The sequence below is a fragment of the Zalophus californianus genome, chromosome 9, assembly GCF_009762305.2.
Source record: "Zalophus californianus isolate mZalCal1 chromosome 9, mZalCal1.pri.v2, whole genome shotgun sequence".
In the NCBI taxonomy this organism is placed as follows: Eukaryota; Metazoa; Chordata; class Mammalia; order Carnivora; family Otariidae; genus Zalophus; species Zalophus californianus.
The window spans coordinates 19,019,719-19,044,055 of record NC_045603.1 but is presented as its reverse complement, the minus strand read 5'-3'; the positions used below and the strand labels follow the sequence as shown (position 1 = coordinate 19,044,055).

Here is a 24,337-nt window from a genome sequence, read left to right as displayed (position 1 = left end):
TAAGTTTAAAAAATTCCTGTTACCATAAGGTCCTAAAGGTTAAAACATTTCTTTTGGACTTGGTAAAATTTACAAATATTATTAGTATACAATTTATGAATAATTATTTTTTTAAATATTTTATTTATTTATTTGACAGAGAGAGACAGAGCTAGAAAGGGAACACAAACAGGGGGAGTGGGAGATGGAGAAGCAAGTTTCCCGCAGAGCAGGGAGCCTGATGCGGGGCTCGATCCCACGACCCTGGGATCATGACCTGAGCCGAAGGCAGATGCTTAACGACTGAGCCACCCAGGTGCCCCTTTATGAATGATTATTAACCAAAAAAGTATACTTCAATTGCAAATGTATTTATTAATTAGATATATATTTTTAATCTCTATTAATTCATATAGGATTTATTTACAATGAGAATAAGATAGGAACTAATATTGATTCTACTTCTGTGGGTGATTTTTAATTTTTTATAGTTTTAGGTGCTGAGAAATCTTATCGACATAAATAGGCAAATGAGAATATAAGGTTTATTACAGTGATGTCACTTAATTCTTTGAATACCTTCAGATTATTTGCCAAGAGTATATAGTGATCTATCATCAGGAATTGTTTTAATGAGCAATCCAGGTGTTTATTTTCTTCACAGCCCTTGTCACACAAAATAATTTTCTTTATTTCTTTATTTTGCATTGCCCTTCCTGTCCTCCTACCCATATACCAGGATGTAGGCTTCACCAAAATAGGTACTTTACTTCTATTCTTTGGAATAGTGTCTGGCACATAATAGGCAATTAACAAATATTTGTTGAACAAATGGCTGAGAACACCTGCCCCCTAAGGGAAGTTAATCTTAGTGATTTTGTTAGGACAAGGGGAATGAAAGAAGATTGGATATGCAGGTAACTGAATTCTCCATGAGCTCAACTCCTGAGTTTCCTTCTTCCCCATGAATAGAAGTACACTGTTGTTTCAATAAAACAGACATTCTTCTTCCAACCTGAAATATGTAGCAGGGGCATCTCCCCACTTCTCCTATATTGCTGGCCCTACGGACCTTGGCAGCCACCCCTCTGTCCTCTCCCCAGCAGGATCTCTTAATAGATCATCCAGTAGGGTGAATGACCATCTATGGTGTCCTTGGGTAATTTTAGTGTGTCTTGTGGCTCCATCAAACTTTGTTCATTCCCTAGTTGTGTACAATATAAGAGGAAGCTTCTAGAAATCTCCAGTGATACCTTAGTTTACAGTTCCATGACATTTGAAGGTCTACAAATTACATTTCCATATTTAACTTTTATTCTTTCTTCAGCTTTGTGAAGAGGGCAGGGCAGGTATTATCACTCCTTAATTTAATGATGAGAAAACTGGGGCCCAAGGAGATAGAGAAACATGCTCAATATCATAGGCAGGTGGCTGAGTATAGGTTTGAATACCTACTCTAGAAGTAGTATAGATTTGAATTTAAATCCAGCCTGCTTTACAAATTTACTAGTGTAACTATAGGAAAGTAACTTGACTTCTCTGAACTTCAGTTAACTCAGTAAAATGGAACCATTAAGGACATTTGATGTCAGGAAGAAATTACTATGTTTACAGCCTTACCTCTCAATAGTACATTGCCTTTCCTGCCATGAGGAGGTATTATTATTCCCATTTTAAAGATGAGAAAACTGAGGCATAGCATGGCAGAATAGTATCACCAGCAATGTGTGCTTTGGAGTCAAGCTGCCTGAGCTCAAGTCCTGGGTCCATTACGAGCTAGCTAAATGATTCTAGGCAAGTTACTTAATACATGCCTGGCACAAGGTAAAAGTCAATATATGTCAACTAATATTAGGCAACTTTTCCAAGGCCATAAACAGTGGCAGTGCTAGTTTCAAAACTAGTCAATCTGATTCTAGAGACCATACTCAGAACCATAACACTATGTTATCTAGAGCCAGAAAGTTAGGAGATAAGAACATAAATGTGTGAGCGAGAGAAAAAGAAAGAAAAGGTTTATTGGCTGAGGTTTAAGAGACACAAAGCACAGGAAAGAGAAAGGAGAAAATTTTGTAGAATATCAGGATATTTTTCTGTAAGGAAATAAATGGAATTTTCCCTTAGATCCCCTTTCCAAAGATTCCAGTAAAGAATTAAATTGCTCAAAAATGGTTCTCTGCTGCAAAAGTGATGTTTCTTTAGAAAGGAATATTGTGATAAGATAGGCCACAAGACAGCACAGCTTTGTCAGGATTAAAATTTCTGAAAGAGTTCCATCCATTCACTCTGGATAAGACCTCCATCTTGGGGGCTTGGAGATATGGAGCAGAAATTTCTGAGGCAAATGACACAGTGCATGTCCCCATCAGCAATGTGACCTGCCTACTGTGGATACTCATTCTATCCTGAGAACCAGTTAACTGGACAATCTAGATATCAATCCACTGAGAGTGTTTAGGCAGAAATCATGCTCCCTTCTCTGTCTCTATGTACTTCCATCTCAGTGCGATACTAATTAAACCCATTTTCCCTCTGGCAAACTGAGCCCAGGAAGTCCCACCTCTCCTTCCAAGATGGATAGGTCCCTACATTCTTGGCTTAGAGAAGAGAAATGGTCCCCTATTTTAAGCTAGTGTTAGGTGTTACCTATGGCCACCTTCCAGGTGACAATGAATAGGCTTTGCACTGATCTGTAACTTTAAAGTCTTCCAACAACCAGTTCCCCCCTTGCCTCCCCTTTGCCTGTTCCAACAGCAACACCAATACCATCATATTTAACATGTAATGAGCAATTATTGTATTTGCTTGCTGAAACCAATTGTGGGTTCTGTAGAATGTTACCTCATCTTACCTCAGTTAGAGGATTGTTGTCCTGCAAGATGTCTAGGATCTCTTTTTAGCTTCCAGAATCTATAATTTCAGTGCATACTATATGGTACCTTATGTTTCCTCTATCAAATATTGTTGTTTTTATCAATAGGGAAAATGAGGGTCAACATTTCTTGGACTCTTACTATGTGCTATTATATTAAGTACTTATTTAAATATTTAGCATATTTAATCCCTAGAAAAAAACCTGTGAGGTATGTATGTGTATATGTATGTATGTATGTATTCTTATCCCCAATTTGTGAATAAGAAAACGAAAGTTTAGTGAGATTAAATGCCATTTCCAAAGGTTACACAGTTAGTGGTGGAGGAACCAGGATGAGAACCCAGCTTGTTTAAATCTGAACTGCCCACTCTACTGTGTGGAATTGCTCCTTCCATGATACGCATGAATAGGAGGGTTCAATTTACCTTTGTCTATGTATTTGGGGTTAGAATTCTTTTGCATTTTGCAATGCACCATGTATACTAGCTTAAATCCACATTCAGTTTTCTATTCTTTGAAAAAATAGAAGTTTACCTCTCAGATCCCTGTGTGACAGTGACAATGATGGTATTTGCTTTCAGAGCAGTTGAAAAGCCTACTTGGAATCCTCTTTTGGAATTTTGGAGAGTATAGGTAGTAAGTCATGAAATGGAATTCAGATAAGCAAGGACATTTCACTTTCAGGGAGATAATGGTCCAAACTGTGTCCATCCTTGGTTACCAGATGGTGGCAGTTGTCAAGATCTTGTATTTTCCTTGGAAACCAGGGAAAAGTAAGGAAGAGAAATGAAGATATCTGAATTAAGAGAGAACAAAAAAACATTAAAATTAATAATTGTATAGTATATGGGCTTCTGAATGGCAAGGAAATAATGCAGAAGCTTGTATGAGCAACAGATGCTGTCATCACCATCACAAAACACTATGTACCTCTGTCCTAGTTTGGGTTCTCCCAGAAGCAGACCCTGAGAAAAGGACTCTAGTGCAAATAGCTTAAGAACTGAAGTTAGAAAAGTAGGAAAGAAAAACAGAGAAAGAAAGGCAATAATTAAAGGAAGTGTTATCAAGCAGTTATTATTGTGGGCAACTGAGTTTAATCCCAATCAGGAAACTCTGGGAGCCAGTGTCTTGGTAGAAGACTGATGGGAGGTTATTATTTTCCAGTTTTGGTCTACCATAAGGGCAGGCAAAGTGCCTTAGAATCAGATAAAACTTTCAGAAAGAGAAATGCAGCAACTGGCCACTGGAAGTTACCCTTCTGTCCTGAAATAGTAAGGATAAAGAGATAGGTTGTGTCACTGATAGCATCTGAAGACAAATAGAAGCTAGCATGTATTGAGTATTTAATACTTAGTACTGCCATATACACTGGGCACTATTATTGTTGACATTTTGTAGTTAACAAAAAGTAAAGCAGGGTAACATAATTGTTCATGTGCAAATATCTGGTAAATGGTAAAGCCAGGAGTTGAATCCAGGGATTCCGAATCTTAAAACTCATCGCCTTATTCCATGTAAGTATGCAGACTGTAGCTTCAAGTTCCTCAGTCTATTCCCAATTCTCCAGCTCTATCTCTTTTGCCCACGGTAAGTGGTAAGTTGTTTGTTTGTTTTTGTTTTTGTTTTTATTTGTTTAGTTTTGTTTCAGAAAAGATCCAAGTTGCTCCTAACAGGTTTCCATTGCCCCTTGATTTACATTTTCTAGGCAGAGTTAGTGATAATAACTGCTGACACTTCACATTCTTCTTAGTTTTACAGGTGTATCTTAGTTAATACTCTTACCTAATCTATGAAGTAGATACTATTATATCCCCACATTATGGGTAAGGGAGCAGAAGCACAATATTGTAAATAATATGGTGAAGCCATTGATTCAGTGAATAGGAAAACAGTGGTTCAGTCTGATTTCAATTCCCTTGCTTGATCACTATGTTCTTCTCGCTTTTATCAGAAACTTCTAAAAGAACAAAGTTTTGAGTAGACTCTGGTGCTTGATAATTCCAGGAACTACTCTTAAAAGGAAACAATGTTAGTGAACATAGTAAATGCAGGAAAATAGTAGCACTTCATCTCTACTCAGTTTTGATTTACAAAGTCTTAATAGAAACATAGGATAGGGCGCCTGGGTGGCTCAGTTGGTTAAGCGACTGCCTTCGGCTCAGGTCATGATCCTGGAGTCCCGGGATCGAGTCCCACATGGGGCTCCCTGCTCAGCAGGGAGTCTGCTTCTCCCTCTGACCCTCTTCCCTCTCATGCTTTCTATCTCTCATTCTCTATCTCTCAAATAAATAAATAAAATCTTTTAAAAAAAGAAACATAGGATATTCCTCTTTCTTCTGGATGAACATGCACATCTATGAACCCTTGTTTTAAGGTATCAATAACCAGGCTGACACTAGACTTAGAAATGTCATATTTATGTAAATTTCTAGCTGGGACAAAGCACCCTCGGCTTTGAGAACAGATCTGGATTCTAGATGGTGGATATTTGTTTCAAAGGACTAACGGGAACGATAGATCAGTAATTGACACCTTCACGTACTTGTTTATTTCTGATTTCAGAATATTTATTTCTTTGTTACAGAAAATATTGAAATATGGGTCACCTGGGTGACTCAGTTGGCTAAGCATCTGCCTTCAGCTCAGGTCATGATCTCGGGGTCCTAGGATCAAGCCCCATGTCAGGCTCTCTGCTCAGTGGGCAGCCTGCTTCTCCCTCTCCCTCTGCTCCTCCCTGTTGCTTGTGCTCTCTCTCACTTTCTCTCTACCTCACATAAATAAATAAAATCTTTTAAAAAAGAAAATATTGAAATAAAGAAAATGAAAATAACAGAAAAAACAAAATTCAAATTATTTTTAATCATATCACTTTTCTTCTCTTTAAAACAGAATATAAGGTAAAGAATGAGAATAGTCTCCAACCCCCATTCCAGCCCTAGTAGTAACCACTGTCAACATTCTGGTCCTTACCAGTCTTTTCTTTCTTCTGTGATTGTAGAAATATACCTATAGGCCACGTATATACCTCTATACCATTGACAGCTTTTTAAAAAAATAAAAATATGATCATGATTTTTTCACTTAACAATACCTCCTGGACTTCCTTGATAGTATTTACAGATTTACCTCATTTTGTTTTTTAATTCCTGCACAATATTTCATTATACAGATTATAATTTACCTAAACAATCTCTTACTGATAGATATTTGACTTGTTTCAAAATACTTGCTAATACAAAAATTGCTGCAAAGGTCATCTTAGTGTATCTTTTTACACTCTCCAGGTGGTGTCTTTTTAGATCATTCAGCATGAAAGATGTCAGGTGGTTGGGGTTTTCCCCCTTTGAATTAACCAAGGTAAAGTCTAACTGAATGGTTTTCTGATTCCCAGACTCCCTTCCAGTAATACTTCTGCTTCGAATTCTAGTTTAGATGCCTATAACCAGTAACAGTGATTTAAATTATGAATCGTTAAAGGTAATAGTGTGTCTACATTCCCATTCCAATACTCAACCAAGAAGAAAACGTGGTAGTCACCTTCCCTCCTCCTTCCTCCATCTCCTCTCCCTCATCTCCTACCTCCACCTAGGTGTAGTCTTCCATTCTGACCATTGTCTCCAGTGCCAGCCCTGAGTTTTTCTGGATTCACAGAGACCAAAGCCTTGAAAGCTGTTGCTCAGTTGAATTGAAATATGCTTTCCATGCCTACCCCCCATCCCCACCACACCCCCACAATAGGTCCATCTCCTTGAACAAAGGCTATATCTGTGAAATGTTTCTTCAGTCTTGGAGAAACAGGAAGGCTTTCTCTCCTTGCCCTCTGCCTCTATATTTATAGCAGAAGCCTGCAGAGAAGACTAACTTGAAGCAGAATAATCTCACATTCTCTCTCCACTTTTCAGCAGAAAGCAAGAGCCCCCAGGCCTCAACCCCAGCCTAGCTCTGGTCACCCACCTTCCTCTCAACTTTTTCCACAGGACCTGGAGATTGCTGGATCTGGAAAGGGGAGGTGGGGAGTGGGGAGACCACCCAGTAGATGGTGAAGCAAGGACCCTGGAAAGGGGGACTATGAGTAAGGGCATTACACATCTTGCCAACCCCTCCCCCCAAAGAGCCGGTTAGGAAGGACAAGAGTTGGGGTGGAGAGGGAAAAGCGGAGAGTGACTGAGCTTACCACCCTGGGAAATCTCAGCTCCACTGTGCAGTCTTCTGACACATCTCTCTCACCTATCCCTCACATGGAATCGAAAATGGACCTAAAGCAAGAAGCGGTACCTCGACGACTTAGGTTGATTTCAACAAGCCAGCCTCCCTCAGGGAGAAAAAGCAAGGTCACCTCCGCCCTGTGGACTCGCGGGGGGCCCCCGCAGCCGCCTTCTCCCCACAGTCATCTTCCTTGGTGCTGCCTTTCTGGAGCTGAAGCTGAGCTCCCAGGGAGCTGGGGACCTCGGTCTTCATAGGGATCCTCATTGTTGATTCTCTGGCTTTGGCCCTTTGTGGGCGCCTAGGTCAAGGACGAACCCCAGGATCCTAAAAGACACCCAGGGGTGGCTGGGGAGGGAGCAGAGCCAGCCGCACTCCTTGTCCTCTCCGGTGGAACTGGAGACTGCCCAGGGACCGCTGAGCGGGAGCTGTCCGTGGTCCTGGCCTACGTCAAGGATGGATATTTAAGGCCAAGAACAGCGCGCCCATCTTCCACTACAGCTGATGAAGGAGTTCCGACCTTGGAGCTGGAACTGATTTTAATGAACCTGCTTGCATGCAAGGTCTGTCACGTTTCCGCACCCTCCCGAGCGTTAAGTCATTGCCTGGGCGAATCTGAAAATTTCTTTTCACGTTCCCTTTCTGTGCCAGCTCCCCTTTCTGGATTTAAAAGACGTTAAGTCTTTTAACGTTTCCCATCCTCTCACACTGCCCCATCCTGGAATCTATTCTTCCTCCAGCTCCCTCCCCTGTCCCACCTCTGGATGTAGACGGAAAAGCAAGAGGTGAAGGCTGCATAGCCACGTGCTTATGTCATCTTTACCCCTGATCCCCAAGCCATCAAGCTGATCCTGATAATTTCAGGGCAGGCTGAAGCTGGGATTGGCTTAAAACCCATTACCCTGGCCTGTATGTGGAGGGGATGAACCTTTCATGTCAAATAGAAACAATCTTCGAAACAATGAGGTTTAATTCTCTTTAAATGAACCCTAAGTCAAACAGAGAAAGTCAATTAACATGTGGTTTCACTTATTTGTGGAACATAAGGAATAGCATGGAGGACACTAGAAGGAAGGGAAAAATGAAGGGGGGGAATCGGAAGGGGAGACGAACAGTGAGAGACTATGGACTCCGAGAAACAAACTGAGGGTTTTAGAGGGGAGGGGGTGGGGGGATGGGTTAGCCTGGTGATGGGTATTAAAGAGGGCACGTACTGCATGGAGCACTGGGTGTTATACGAAAACAATGAATCATGGAACACTACATCAAAAACTAATGATGTAATGTATGGTGATTAACATAACATAATAAAATTTAATTTAATTTAAAAAAATAAATGAATCCTGTGCTTGTGGTTTCATCTGAGCTGATTCTGAACCAGGACTGTAAAATGGAGGTTGCCCCCTTTTAGTTTGGAGAGCTTCGGGAGAGGGACGGAACAAAGAGGCTGAAGAATGAGGTGTTGCATACGTGGAAACATAGATGTCCTAAATCAGTTCTGCTCAGTGGGGCCACTGAGGTGCTGCTGGGTCACCCTCACGGTAAAAATTTTAATGCTCCAGTTCTACGCGGAGCGGGAAATAGATGGTTCAAACAAATACTTGTTGAATTAATCCCGAAAAGTGCAATAAATCGCTATTTTAATCATTATAATTTAATTGCTTATCTCTTCCCCCTGTCAGACTATACAGTCGATGGAAGATTTCTGGTGACATTTATTCTACAATCCTTTAATGAATGGGAATGGAGCAATATTTTTATAGGAACAGGATTCCTTCTTATCACATCAGCTTATTTGAAGGACTAATTTGTCCTAGCCTCTTTTGCAAGAATCTTTATTTCTACTTTGCCCTATACATTGGCTTTTTATAGGGTGGGCTTTAGAGCAAAGTGCTCAGAGGGGGAAATGGTCTGACCACTGTTCCAATGACTTTTATTTTTAAAACTGGTCTCCACTTCCTGCCCATGGAAGGATAAATAGCTCCCCAAATCTCATTTCCTTTTTTAAAAAATATTTTATTTATTTATTTAAGAGAGAGCACAGTGCACCAGGTGGGGGTGGGGGGGAGCAGACAGAGAGGGAGAAGGAGACTACCCACTAAACAGGGAGAAAGGCGGGCAGATCCTAAGACCCTGGGATCATGACCCCAGCAGAAAGCAGATGCTTAACACTCTAAGCCACACAGCACCCCCAAATTTCATTTCCTGAAGGGATCTTAAAATTAGGCAGCAAGGTGAAGTCATTTTCTCTTGTATTGTTTCCTCAGTAGAACAACATGTCTGGAGAATGTTCGGTTTTTAAATCAATCTTGTTTATGTTAACTATTTCATAAAATGAGCGCAACATGATATTCTCAGTTGAGAAATAGTGTCCTTAGCAGCAGAGCGAATAATGGCTTTTTGGACATTGTGATTTAAAACTGTACTGGTAATGCTACAGCTCTGGAAGAAGGGAAATGCCTAACGGCATGCGAATTTCAGAAATGAAGGTGGAAGTGAAATTCTATTGTTTTAGCTTCAAACAGGACATTTCCATTTCAATCTCCAAAGTTGTCCTTTTCACAATACAGTTTTAGCTTTAAGTTGATATAGATTTCCTATTTTACTGCTCATAACATTAATTTATATGTACATATAGATTTGGACTGTGTTGAAAGGTTTAAATTCTGCTTTGGTCAAATTCTTTTCTCAAATGGAAGCCAGAGAGTCTTTATGTAGGGCACTCCAATAACTGTCCATTTTTTTTTTTTTTTTGGGAAAGAAGAACCAACTGAGATCATATTGTTGAACCAAGATGAACAAAAATATAATAACTAATTCTTATGAGAGCTCACTTGTGCTTTATAACAGAATAATAAACGTTTGAAATTGCTAGATACTGCTGAAAGTGATTGAGAAACTTCTATGTACACCATATGCTATTTTATCTTTGTGACAATCTTGTGAGGTAGGCATGCATCTTCCCTATATTACAGAGGAGGAAAATGAGACTAAAGGAGAGTAAGAGTCTGTCCAACTAGGCTCAGCGTGATGGAAAAACTGGCATTCGAATTGGGATTGCCAGAGCAGCACTACTGAGAAATGTTACACCCTCCCATTTCAAACAGTATCGCATGGGAGTGCACCAATAAAAAAACAAACAAACAAAAAAGTACCTGGCTTTACTCTGTATAAAGCACAAAAAACTGGTCATTGCCACCAAGGGAATAAATGTCACACTTGTCTACTCTGTCTTTCCATTACTCAGCCAAAATTTATTCAAAGTCTGCAGTGAGCAGAGACAATCATCAGAGTCGCATTTCCTGGCCTCTGTACTAACTTTTTTCATGACCCTTACCCCATCCTGACTTTTGTTCCAAAAAACGATAGGCTCTGGGGCTTTACCACTCCCTTCCATGCCAGTGGTACCTTTCTGGCTGTCCACGGTGCTAAGAAACTCTGCTCTGAAAGGTGTGAATAGTTTTGTCCTCTCACTCCTCTCCAGCCTCAGCATGCTCTCCTGTGAGGCACTTCATGTTATAAAACCACTATATTCTAATCCCAGACTTCCCTCCACTCTAGGAAACAATTTTTCCCCCCCAAGAGGGACTCAGCAGGGAGCCTCTTGTCTCTCTGACTTTCCCAAGGACATTCAGGGAATGGAAAGTTTTGGAAAGGTTCTGTTTCTCCTTCCCCACTCCCAAATTTGACTTTTTGTTAAGCCAAGGAAATGGAGCTCATCGGGCACCACAGCTTCAGGGCTGGTGGCAGAGAGGAGTATTAGGACCCTGGAGGAGATAGAAAGCCTTCATAGTCCAGCAGTTACCCTTTGCAAGTAATGCTGTTGTTCCAGGCTGATTCTCTACTCCTGGATGGTGCCAATCCCTGAAGACCCTCCAAAGAATGGCTTTGGAATACATTCTCCCACAAACAGGGCGGGTAAAGGCTTATGGGAAGGGCCAGCTTCTCTGTGCCTGTGTTGGCAGAGTCTTCAACTCAGTCCCAAATATGATCTTGTGGCCTCTTAGAGGTCAAAGGGATGGTGTGTGTGTGTGTGTGTGTGTGTGTGTGTGTGTGTGTGTGTGTGTGTGTGTGTGTGGTGTGATGGGATGAGTGACTTCTGAAAGAAACCCAAAACCCACATTTTAGAGACATAAGTGAAAAACTCAAAGACACAAATGAAGATGCATTCCTAATCCCTCTTCAAAATCCAAACTCCACTCTCCCCTGACCACTCAGAAGGAATAGTGGAAATTGGCCCTTTGCCACATAACCCTCTCCATTTGCAAGGAGATTCCATAAAAGGACAGGAGGCAGCTGATATTTCTTTGAGAACCTTTAGGAATAAAGAGACCTCAGGGAGGACTAAGTTTATTTCTTTTTAAGTGGATATTCCTTAATTTACTTCTAGGAAGAGTAAATCATAAACATTCAAAGTATGCACCAATTTTAATAAACTCAATAAAGGATACATTTACTTTCTTTGGACATCACCTATCTCCAAAGAATGATCTGAGAAAAAAATAAAGGCTGCCGTTCAAGCTATAATCATTTATCTTTTATCCATTTAGGAAAACTGGAAAATAAGCAGGTATTATGCTCCCTGCTTTGCTCCCTCAAATTGGAGACTCAGGAAATCCATCCATCTTTCAGGGAGGTACATCTTTAAAAAAACGGATTTATTCATTTATTTCAGAGAAAGAGCACACAGAGGGCGGGACAGAGGGAGAGGGAGAGACAATCCCAAACAGACTCTGCGCTGAGCATGGAGCCCCATGCGGGGTTCGATCCCAGGACTCAGGGAGGTACATCGTTTTGTCTTTTTTCTCATGAATGTTCTATTACTTAGAGACTATTGTCATAAAAGAAACAGTGTGCAAGAAACATACAAAAGAAACATTGTTGAAGAGCAACCCTGAACAACTATGAATCATATTGTAGAGAAGAGTTGTATGTATACACTAAAAGGCTAGGTTCAATGTTCTCTACAATTACTTATCACTCTGAGTTTATTCTTTAAGCTTACTACACAGGAGAAGGTAAACCGTATCTTGGAGCTAGCAGAACTAAAAGTAAGATTATAAATGAGAAAATTCACAGCACAGAAACTTTTAGAGCCATTACTAGCACATATCAAGTCTACTACTGTTTAGAGTTTTTGAAACTGCACAGGAAAACTATTAAAAGGCAGGGATCTTGTATGTGTGGTGGGGGTGGGGTGGGTACGCACTCCACTGGAAAGAAGCTTTGATCATTTTTTTTTCCTCTTTCCTTTGCAGAGTTCATCTTTATAGCCTTTCCTATTTTGTCTCCTCTGTAATTTTTTGCAATTGTTAGGCAAGTCACTCATTGCTTTCTGACCATTTCAGCTCCACTGTGGATAACTGAAACATTTTATTGATGCAATTTTGCTTCCTTTATTAATTAACAAACATTAAGTACTTTCATATGTCAGTTGTTCAAGCAGTATAAATACAAACTGCTTAGCCATAATCTACTCTAAAGGTACAATATCTTTTATAAAAAAAATTAAATTAAGATGCAAAATGTTCTATAGCATTTAAAAGGGAAAATTGCAAATTTAGTTGTTTCTCAAGTTTTCCTGCAAAATAGCTTGTTTGTGAGAGACAATCTTCACTACTCTCCCTATGATTCACCTCACTCAGAAAATTTTTTAAGGATTATTAAGCACCTACTATATACTATATGCTAAGGCTTGTAGAGGTAAAGACAGGCAAGGTTCATATTTTTATGAAGTTGACATTTTAGTGTTAGATTCTTTCATAAACAGTTAAGCTATAAAACGTAGGAACCTAGAATTAAAATTTAAATTGATCCTTTTAGAAACTTATTGAACACTAATACTAAAAATTTTTAATGTTCTTACATGGATTTCTCTTTTTTTGGACACAATAGGGATAGCTATCAGTGAAGCATTACTATTGTTTCTAAAAAAAGCAGCCTATTTACTAAATATTAAAGAGATAATACTAACACATGAAAATATATTGAATCCATTGCTGTAAGTTGGACTTTATAACCAGATAAAAAGAACTAAATACTGAGTAACACATTACTAAAAAATCAAAGATTATCTTCTATTCAGTATGTAATTTTCTCTGCAAAATTGCAACCTAAACCTAAGCTTTAACTTCATTTATTTTTTTTAAATTTTTTATTGTTATGTTAATCACCATACATTACATCATTAGCTTTTGATGTAGTGTTCCATGATTCATTGTTTGTGCATAACACCCAGTGCTCCACGCAGAATGTGCCCTCTTTAATACCCATCACCAGGCTAACCTATCCCCCCACCCGCCTCCCCTCTAGAACCCTCAGTGTGTTTTTCAGAGTCCATTGTCTCTCATGGTTCCTCTCCCCCTCCAACATACTCCCCTTCATTCTTCCCCTCCTGCTATCTTCTTCTTCTTTTTTTTTCTTAACATATATTGCATTATTTGTTTCAGAGGTACAGATCTGTGATTCAACAGTCTTGCACAATTCACAGCGCTCACCATAGCACATACCCTCCCCAATGTCTATCACCCAGCCACACCCTCCCTCCCACCCCCCACCACTCCAGGAACCCTCAGTCTGTTTCCTGAGATTAAGAATTCCTCATATCAGTGAGGTCATATGATACATGTCTTTCTCTGATTGACTTATTTCACTCAGCATAACACCCTCCAGTTCCATCCACGTTGTTGCAAATGGCAAGATCTCATTCCTTTTGATGGCTGCATAATATTCCATTGTGTATATATACCACCTCTTCTTGATCCATTCATCTGTTCATGGACATCTTGACTCTTTCCACAGTTTGGCTATTGTGGACATTGCTGCTATAAACATTGGGATGCACGTACCCTTTCGGATCCCTACATTTGTATCTTTGGGGTAAATACCCAGTAGTGCAATTGCTGGATCGGATGGTAGCTCTATTTTCAACTGTTTGAGGAACCTCCATACTGTTTTCCAGAGGGGTTGCACCAGCTTGCATTCCCACCAACAGTGTAGGATGGTTCCCCTTTCTCCACATCCCCGCCAACATCTGTCGTTTCCTGACTTGTTAATTTTAGCCATTCTGACTGGTGTGAGGTGGTATCTCATTGAGGTTTTGATTTGGATTTCCCTGATGCCAAGCGATGTTGAGCACTTTTTCATGTGTCTGTTGGCCATTTGGATGTCTTCTTTGGAAAAATGTCTGTTCATGTCTTCTGCCCATTTCTTGATTGGATTATTTGTTCTTTGGGTGTTGAGTTTGATAAGTTCCTTATAGATTTTGGATACTAGCCCTTTATCTGATATGTCATTTGAAAATATCTTCTCCCATTCTGTCGGTTGTCTTTTGGTTTTGTAGACTGTTTCTTTTGCTGTGCAAAAGCTTTTTATCTTGATGAAATCCCAATAGTTCATTTTTGCCCTGGCTTCCCTTGCCTTTGGCAATGTTTCTAGGAAGAAGTTGCTGCGGCTGAGGTCGAAGAGGTTGCTGCCTGTGTTCTCCTTTAGGATTTGATGGACTCCTGTCTCACGTTTAGGTCTTTCAACCATTTGGAGTCTATTTTTGTGTGTGGTGTAAGGAAATGGTCCAGTTTCATTCTTCTGCATGTGGCTGTCCAATTTTCCCAACACCATTTGTTGAAGAGACTATCTTTTTGCCATTGGACATTCTTTCCTGCTTTGTCAAAGATTGGTTGACCATAGAGTTCAGGGTCCATTTCTGGGCTCTCTATTCTGTTCCATTGATCTATGTGTCTGTTTTTGTGCCAGTACCATACTGTCTTGATGATGACAGCTTTGTAATAGAGCTGGAAGTCCAGAATTGTGATGTCACCGGCTTTGCTTTTCTTTTTCAATATTCCTCTGGCTATTCGGGGTCTCTTCTGGTTCCATACAAATTTTAGGATTATTTGTTCCATTTCTTTGAAAAAAGTGGATGGTATTTTGATGGGGATTGCATTGAATGTGTAGATTGCTCTAGGTAGCATTGACATCTTCACAATGTTTGTTCTTCCAATCCATGAGCATGGAACGTTTTTCTATTTCTTTGTGTCTTCTTCAATTTCTTTCATGAGTATTTTATAGTTTTCTGAGTACAGATCCTTTGCCTCCTTGGTTAAATTTATTCCTAGGTATCTTATGGTTTTGGGTGCAATTGTAAATGGGATCGACTCCTTAATTTCTCTCTTCTGTCTTGTTGTTGGTGTATAGGAATGCCACTGATTTCTGTGCACTGATTTTATATCCTGCTACTTTACTGAATTTCTGTATGAGTTCTAGCAGTTTTGGGGTGGAGTCTTTTGGGTTTTCCACATAAAGTATCATATCATCTGCAAAGAGTGAGAGTTTGACTTCCTCTTTGCCGATTTGGATGCCTTTGATTTCTTTTTGTTGTCTGACTGCTGTGGCTAGGACTTCTAATATTATGTTGAATAGCAGTGGTGAGAGTGGACATCCCTGCTGCGTTCCTGACCTTAGCGGAAAAGCTCTCAGCTTTTCCCCGTTCAGAATGATATTCGCTGTAGGTTTTTCATAGATGGTTTTTATGATATTGAGGTATGTACCCTCTATCCCTATACTCTGAAGAGTTTTGATCAAGAAAGGATGCTGTACTTTGTCAAATGCTTTTTTTGCATTTATTGGAGGACCATAGGATTCTTGTTCTTTCTTTTGTTAATGTATTGTATCACGTTGATTGATTTGCGGATGTTGAACCAACCTTGCAGCCCAGGGATAAATCCCACTTGGTCGTGGTGAATAATCCTTTTAATGTACTGTTGGATCCTATTGGCTAGTATTTTGGTGAGAATTTTTGCATCCATGTTCATCCAGGATATTGGTCTGTAATTCTCCTTTTTGATGGGGTCTTTGTCTGGTTTGGGGATCAAGGTAATGGTGGCCTCATAAAATGAATTTGGAAGTTTTCCTTCCATTTCTATTTTTTGGAACAGTTTCAGGAGAATAGGTATTAATTCTTCTTTAAATGTTTGGTAGAATTCCCCTGGGAAGCCATCTGGCCCCGGGCTTTTGTTTCTTGGAAGATTTTTGATGACTGATTCAATTTCCTTAGTGGTTATAGGTCTGTTCAGGTTTTCTATTTCTTCCTGGTTCAGTTTTGGTAGTTTATAGGTCTCTAGGAATGCATCCATTTCTTCCAGGTTACCTAATTTGCTGGCATATAGCTGCTCATAATATGTTCTTATAATTGTTTGTATTTCTTTGGTGTTGGTTGTGATCTCTCCTCTTTCATTCATGATTTTGTTGACTTTGGTCATTTCTCTAATCTTTTTGATAAGTCTGGCCAGGGGTTTATCAATCTTGTTAATTCTTTCAAAGAACCAGCTCCTAGTTTCGTTGATCTGTTCTACTGTTCTTTTGGTTTCTAGTTCATTGATTTCTGTTCTGATATTTATGATTTCTCTTCTCCTGCTGGGTTTAGGCTTTATTTGCTGTTTTTTCTCTAGCTCCTTTAGGTGTAGGGTTAGGTTGTGTATAGAGACTTTTCTTGTTTCTTGAGAAAGGCTTGTATTGCTATATACTTTCCTCTTAGTACTGCCTTTGCTGTATTCCAAAGATTTTGAACCGTTGTGTTTTCATTTTCATTGGTTTCCATGAATTTTTTTAATTCTTCTTTAATTTCCTGGTTGACCCATTCATTCTTTAGTAGGATGGTCTTTAGCCTCCATGTATTTGAGTTCCTTCCAACTTTCCTCTTGTGATTGAGTTCTAGTTTCAAACCATTGTGGTCTGAAAATATGCAGAGAATAATCCCAATCTTCTGGTACCGGTTGAGACCTGATTTGTGACCTAGGATGTGATCAATTCTGGAGAATGTTCCATGGGCACTAGAGAAGAATGTGTATTCCATTGCTTTGGGATGGAATGTTCTGAATATGTCTGTGAAGTCCATTTGGTCCAGTGTTTCATTTAAAGTCTTTATTTCCTTGTTGATCTTTTGTTTAGATGATCTGTCCATTTCAGTCAGGGGGGGTGTTAAAGTCCCCCACTATTATTGTATGGTTGTCAATGTGTTTCTTTGATTTTGTTATTAATTTCCTTATAAAATTGGCTGCTCCCATGTTAGGGGCATAGATATTTACAATTGTTAGATCTTCTTGTTGGATAGATCCTTTAAGTAGGATATAGTGTCCTTCCTCATGTCTTATTACAGTCTTTGTTTTAAAATCTAATTTGTGTGATATAGGGATTGCCACCCCAGCTTTCTCTTGGTGTCCATTAGCATGGTAAATGGTTTTCCACCCCCTCACTTTCAATGTGGGGGTGTCTTTGGGTCTAAAATGAGTCTCTGACAGACAGCGTATTGATGGGTCTTGTTTTTTAATCCAATCTGATAGCCTGTGTCTTTTGATGGGGCATTTAGCCCATTTACATTCAGAGTAACTATTGAAAGATATGAATTTAGTACCATTGTATTGCCTGAAAGGTGACTGTGACTGTATATTGTCTGTGTTCTTTTCTGATCTATGCTGCTTTTAGGCTCTCTCTTTGCTTAGAGGACCCCTTTCAATATTTCTTGGAGGGCTGGTTTCGTGTTTGCAAATTCCTTTAGTTTTTGTTTGTCCTGGAAGCTTTTTATCTCTCCTTCTATTTTCAATGACAGCCTAGCTAGATATAGTATTCTTGGCTGCATATTTTTCTCGTTTAGTGCTCTGAATATATCATGCCAGTCCTTTCTGGCCTGCCAGGTCTCTGTGGATAGGTCTGTTGCCAATCTAATGTTTCTACCATTGTAGGTTACATATCTCTTCTCCCAAGCTGCTTTCAGGATTTTCTCTTTGTCTCTGAGACTCATAAGTTTTACTATTAGATGTCAGGGTGTTGACCTATTTTTATTGATTTTGAGAGGGGTTCTCTGTGCCTCCTGGATTTTGATGCCTGTTTCCTTCCCCACATTAGGGAAGTTCTCTGCTATAATTTGCTCCAATATACCTTCTGCCCCCAATTAGTGCCCCCAATTTTGATTGCACCTCATTAATAGCTTTTTTGATTTTGACTTGGTTAGATTTTAGTTCTTTTATTTCTCCAGAAAGGATTTCTCTAATAACTTCCATGCTTTTTTCAAGCCCAGCTAGTATCTTTAAAGTCATAATTCTGAACTCTAGGTCCGACATCGTACTAATGTCAGTATTGAGTAGGTCCCTGGCAGACGGTAGTACCTCTTGTTCTTTTTGCTGAGGTGATTTTTTTCATCTTGTCATTTTGTCCAGAGGAGAATAGATGAATGAGAGAACAAAATGCTAACAGGTTAATAACGTCCCCAGCAAATATACTCTATACAAATCAGGAAAGACCTGAAACCAGGGGAAAAGAAAGGGAAAGAACGAAAAAAGAAAGAGGAGAAAAAAAAAGAAAAAGATAAAGATAAAAACAAACAAAAACAGAGCAAAACAAAAAAAAAACCAGAATATGATCAAATATGATCAGGCTAGTGCATAGATCAGTGCCACACACTGGATTTTGGGCATATTTTGGTCTGTTAGAAGAAAGTGCCGCCTAAAATTTTAAAGGAAGAAAGACTTATATATGTACAAAATAAGGTTTGATACAATGAAGGGATGGAAGATGACTGTAAAGATGAAAATTATAAAAGATTTTATAAAAGGACTTGATAAGATAAGAAGTTGTTTTTAAAAAGAAAGAAGAAGATTTAAAAAAAAAGGGGGGAGAGAATGTGATCAGGCAAGAGACTAGAACAAAGCCATACACCAGTGATTTAGGGTATATTTTGATCTGTTAGAAAAACAGTATCTCAAAATTTTAAAGAGAGAACAATTTATATATATATATATATATATATATATATATATATATATATATATATGCCAAAAATAAGGGTAACTACTATGAAGGGATACAATATGACTCTAAAAAAGAAAAATAAAAAATGTTTTTATTTTTTTTTAGAAAAGGGATTGATAAGATGTTGGTTGAAAAAGGGAAAAAGAAAAATTCAAAAAAAAAAAACAGATAAAAAATGAACTTTGAAAAACTAATGAATCATGGTAAAAAAGGCATGAATTCTATGTGCAGTATTCCCCTAGCGCTGGAGTTCTCCCATTCTCCTTGATCGGTAAACTTGGTCTTGGCTTGCTGGCTGTTCCTGCTGATCTTCTGGGGGAGGGGCCTGTTGCCGTGGTTTCCAAATGTCTTTGCCGGAGGCGGATATTGCCCCACCCTTGTCGGTCGGGCTAAGCAAGCTGCTCTGGTTTGCTCTCGGGAGCTTTTATTCCCTGCAAGCTGTCCCTACAGCTTTGGAGGACCAGAGTGAAAATGGTGGCCTCCCAATCTCCACCCAGAGGAGCCGAGAACTCGAGGCCCCGCTCCTCAGTGCGCCCCCAGAGAAAAGCAGTCACTCCCGTGTCCCCGGTCGCCGGCCGCACTCCGTGCTCACCTGGCCTGTGACCGAGTGTTTCTATCTCTGGCTCCCGACCCCATGTGGAGTCTCCAAACCCAGCAGATACCTGCGGTGCGCTCCTGCGCCGCTCCTCCCGGAGGAGGAAAGGGAATCTCCCCGGATCTGCCGCTTGTTGGGTCCCTGCTGGAGGAGCAGTGGCCCGAGTGGGCCGCGGATCACAGTTTATGGCAACCCTGAGCTGAGAGCCCGCGCCTCAGCTCCGTCTCTGCAGCCGGCTTCCCTGCTCCGATACCTGGGAGCTCTGCCACACTCAGGCACCCCCGGTCTTTCTGTGACCCCAAGGGTCCTGAGACCACACTGTCCCGGGAGGATTCCACCCCCCACTTAGCACTGCAGCCACGTCCCTCCGCGGAGCCTACTTCGAAAAGTTCCAATTTTGTGCTCCGCGGCTCTATCACTTGCCAGAAGTGGCCGACGGAGGCCCCTCCCCCGCCATCTATCCTCCCGAATATCGCCTCGGATTCAGTTCTCCGCACGTCCTACCTTCCAGTAAGTGGTCGCTTCTCTGTTCAGAGAGTTGCTGCTACTCTCTTCTTCGATCTCCTGTTGAGTTCGTAGGTGTTGAGAATGGTTTGATCCCTATTCAGCTGAATTCCTGAGACCAGACGAAATCCAGGTCTCCTACTCCTCCGCCATCTTGCTCCCCTAAGTTTTAACTTCAAACACACTAAATTATTTTCAGTAAGACTAAAAAGCACCACAAAATAAAATATCCAGTCTAAAATACTATAAAATATTTTAGTTCCAAAATCAAGAACTTCTCTAATTTACATTTAATATAAAGTAAAGAAACATTTATCAAAATAGTCCCTTTGCAGCGTGTTTGGGGTCTAAAAAACAGATAAAAGAACATTACCACTTTTAGAATCAGCGTTTGTCAGTGGGTTCTACAGAGGCATGAGGAAATAAATACAGATGTGAAAACCCAACTTCAAAGCAATGAGATCTCAGACACAATCAGACCAAATTGTTCTAGCATACTTGGGCTGGTATTATTACACACTGTTAGTGGGTCAGGGATATCTGTTTAAAGACACATGTTAGCATTTGAATTGTATTTCAAGGCTGGAAGAAAACTTGATTCATCCCATTAAACTCCTTCATTGTTCAAGTAAAACTGAGATCCAAAGTAAATTATGCAAGGTGGCATAATTGGCAATTGGCAGAACTGGCCACCAGAAGTCAAGTTTTCTCAAACTTAATGTACCCAATAGACTTCGCTGGGCACACACACACGAAAAACCCCACCTGGGGTACTTAAAAATGCTCCATCCCCGGATATTCTAGTTGGATAGAACTGGGATGTGCCCAGGATTTATTGTTGATGATGATACAGCTGGTCTGAGAATCACATGTGAAGAAATACTATGCAAGTCCTTTAAGATTTAACTATTTCCAAAATAAAGTGTTAGAGTGAAAATGTCAAAGCACAGCTTTAAAGACACTGTTATTCTCCCTACTGTTTCTCAAATACTCATGCGTTTGTGTAAAATGTACAGCCAACAGAAGTCAGTCTGTTGACTCTTCAGACATAACTTGGATTATCACAGTGAACTCCTGTAATGGGTTGGAAATCTGAGACTGATAATTTTTTCATGTCACAAGATTATCCAGTTAATGTATTTCTAAGGCAATGGAGAGGAATATTTCCTTCCAAGAAACATTTGAAACAGCAAAATTTTCTAACCACTAGACTTTTTTCTTAACATAACATAAAATTCTCACTTATGTTGAGGATTTACTATTTAATAATGTATTCCCTTATTCTTTCAATGAGTAATTATTGACTATCTACCAGTCAAGCCTTCAGTTAACATCTGTTGCATCACATGTGTCTGCAAACTATCTACAAAAGAGATGACAATTAATTGGAAAATGACTGAAAGTTGTGGGAGTCAGGTGAGGAGTTATATTACTTTCCATGGCAGTATTTATGATTACAATAAAATATACAGAAATGCTTCAATATTATGCTATGAACTTCAACCTTTATAACTATTTTAATGGGCTCTTGAATTAAAGGAAATCTACATGGGTAAAACACAATAATTAGAATCACAGTTTACTGAAATAGAAAATGACTTTTGTAGGTTAAAATTTATACTAAATCAACAAGTTCAATTCTAATGACAAGCTTGTGTTTTACATTGAGTGATATATATTCTTTTAGGAATTCTCCATGGCAAATAACAAAAACATATATGAAGCTTGAATAAATCAGGTCCCAATTTTAATTAACTTTGAAGAAATGTGACAGATTATTGATTTTAACTGAATTGAGAGCACAGGATTATCATCTCTAAATCAAAGATGACCCCAAAAGATTATGCTTTGGGGTATGTATTAATATGATGTCATTTCAAGTTATTTTGATTTATTTGTTCATCCTCCATCTTGTTCCAAAAAGCATTTAAGGCTGTCAATTCAAATTAAGGTTTGCTTTTCAAACTTTTTCAGATGAAATGAAAGTAGTTAGATTTCCAGCAACAGATTCTCAGTTGACAGGTTTTGTCCATGGTTTCACTTTATTTTCTGGAGGGCACTACAAAGGATTCCAATTTCACCTACAAAGAAAAAAAAATGGGCCACTTACATCATGAGAAGACACCCTTTAAATTTCTACAATGTGTAACATGTTAGGGGATTGGTGGGATGTATGGATAGGCTGGGTACCACCCAACCTTCAAGGAGCTTACAGATTAGTTATGGTGATAGGATTTGGGCAATTATAGCATGGAGACTTACAAGTTTTAATGTAATTAGCTTCCTCATTCCATTGAAGGAGTTAACAGTTTTCTCTCTTTTTCTCTTACAGGACCATCTATAGATGTTTGCAAGGACCTAAGCCATGAAACCTAAAAGTGTGGTTCACATGAACCTCCTGTGTCAGGATCACCTAGGGCCTTATTACAAATACAAACTCCCAAGACTTATCACAAATTTAGTAAATTTAGTCTGGGGCTATGAGTCAGGACTGTTCATTTTTAACTAGCTCTCCAAATGATTCTGATGTACACTAGGTTTGAGAATGCATGGTCTAAGCAGATAACTCAGCCTAGATTGCTAGACCGCTGGACTACGATGGAGCTGGTCCCATTCATGCCATATTCTCACGTACCAAGGGGCCACAGGAACAAAAACACTTCAAAAAAGTAGAAGGGGCCCTGGAGATGGACAAGCAGTATCAGTGGGGTATTAGAGGGATACTTCAAGCCCACCTGCCTTTCTGGCCTTTGTTAGCATTACCTAAGGTAGTAACCTCCACTTAACCTAGAATTCCTCCTTTTAGGCTTCTCACCCCTTTGATGGTTTCATTCATCCATTTAAGAACTCTTGAGGACCTAATATATTTTTTAGGACTAAAGCTAGGTACCAGGGATTTGACAGTGAACCCAACCTGGTCCTCTACTCAGGTCTTGTTGAGGAGTCAGACAAGTAAACAGTTACAAAACAATATAGTGATATGTGCTCTGAGAAAGAGATCTGTAGGAATGCCAAGAGAGGAAGGACACCCAAACCAGTCTTCCTACAAGAAGAGACACCTATGAAAGACTTAAAAGATGAACTGGAATTGGGGACCTCTAAATGAGAATGGACATGAGAGTATTTTAAACATAAAGTACTGCATGAGCAAAGGCCAGAAGCCAGGCGGGAGTATGGGAAGTAAAATCTGGTCAGTGTTGCTGGAGGGCAATTTGAAGCACGGGAAAGAAAACACAGTGAAGAGAAATATAATACTGTGATTTTTTAATGAACAACTGTTATAATATCCTCATTGTCCTGGAAGCATGGAAGGCCCATGGTTGGGCTACTAGATGGCCAATAAAGTAGCTAGAACCTGTCCTTTAAGGGCTGGAATTCCAGGCACAGCCATAGCCACTGGGCACTTAAAGGAAACAGACTGGAGAGGCAAAGGAGAAAGGAACATGGCAGTGACAAGCCAGGGTGGAAAGCTGGTATGGTGGTGGGAGGTAGCATGGAACCTAGGAAGGTCAAAGAAGAAAAGACACTCCAAGCAATTCTGGCCTTTTTACCTTGTTTTTCTCCCTCAACAAACAAATGGCTTACCTGGAGATGCTTTTCTCTTTAATTCAATATTTAATAAATTTCTTTTTGTTCCTATGGTGAGGGTAAGAAAATACAACTCTCTATTTCTGGTAAAGAGAGTGGCCTCCTGAGGTGTAAGTTACTTACTATTGATGGAGTCGGCCAAAATCTTAAGTTGCTGTGTATTGTCCAAGACCTCAATCCTTTGAGTGTATGGGTCATAACAAACTGAGAAGGGCCGTGGGATTGTAGCAGCAAAGTTCCTGAAACCAAATCCACAAAGCTCATTAAAGGGCACCATTCAGGGAAAAATAATTCTAAAAGATTTCTCAATAGCATTTCACTTCAATCTCACCAGAACAGGGGCTCTGAGAAGTGAAATGGAATTAGTGAGATCCTCCTCTTGGGAAGCCTTGTGTGCTTTGTATGTGTCTAGGTATATATACAAACACACATAGGCACATACTTATTTAGTTACCCACCTCCAAAATGACAGAGAGAGCTTACAATAAAAGCACAGAATACATTAAGGCTAAAATTCTTACCATTAAATAAAATCAAAAGAGCAAACAAATCTAGCCAAAGAATGCTATAGAAAAAATAAGCTCCAAGATGCTTGGAAATCAATACAAGGAGGGAAACATAGCTTTCAAGAATGGAAGAAAACACTATGTTATTAATGAAACTTAACATGAATTGAGTGCCTCCAATGTACCAAGAACTATGTGAGGTCCTAATTGTTCTATACTTTTTACAACTATCATTCCTAACTTAATCTTCATAAAAACCTTAGAAGGAAGGTACTATTACTATCC

General features: G+C 39.6%; 1 protein-coding gene across 3 annotated transcripts in view; it reads right to left on the bottom strand.

Annotated features, from left to right (window-relative positions):
- Positions 1-20,275: 20,275 nt before the first annotated feature.
- PAH (phenylalanine hydroxylase) overlaps positions 20,276-24,337 on the bottom strand; it is a 69,599-nt gene continuing 65,537 nt past the window's right edge. For all 3 annotated transcript variants that reach the window (XR_003519880.2, XM_027593701.2, XM_027593702.2), the window contains 2 exons: positions 23,670-23,785; positions 20,276-22,039 (listed from right to left, as the gene is read on the bottom strand). Coding sequence is in view for 2 of the 3 variants with exons in the window: in XM_027593701.2 (XP_027449502.1) it covers positions 21,996-22,039; positions 23,670-23,785 (160 nt within the window). In the remaining variant the exon portion in view is untranslated. The remainder of the gene's footprint in view (positions 22,040-23,669; positions 23,786-24,337) is intronic.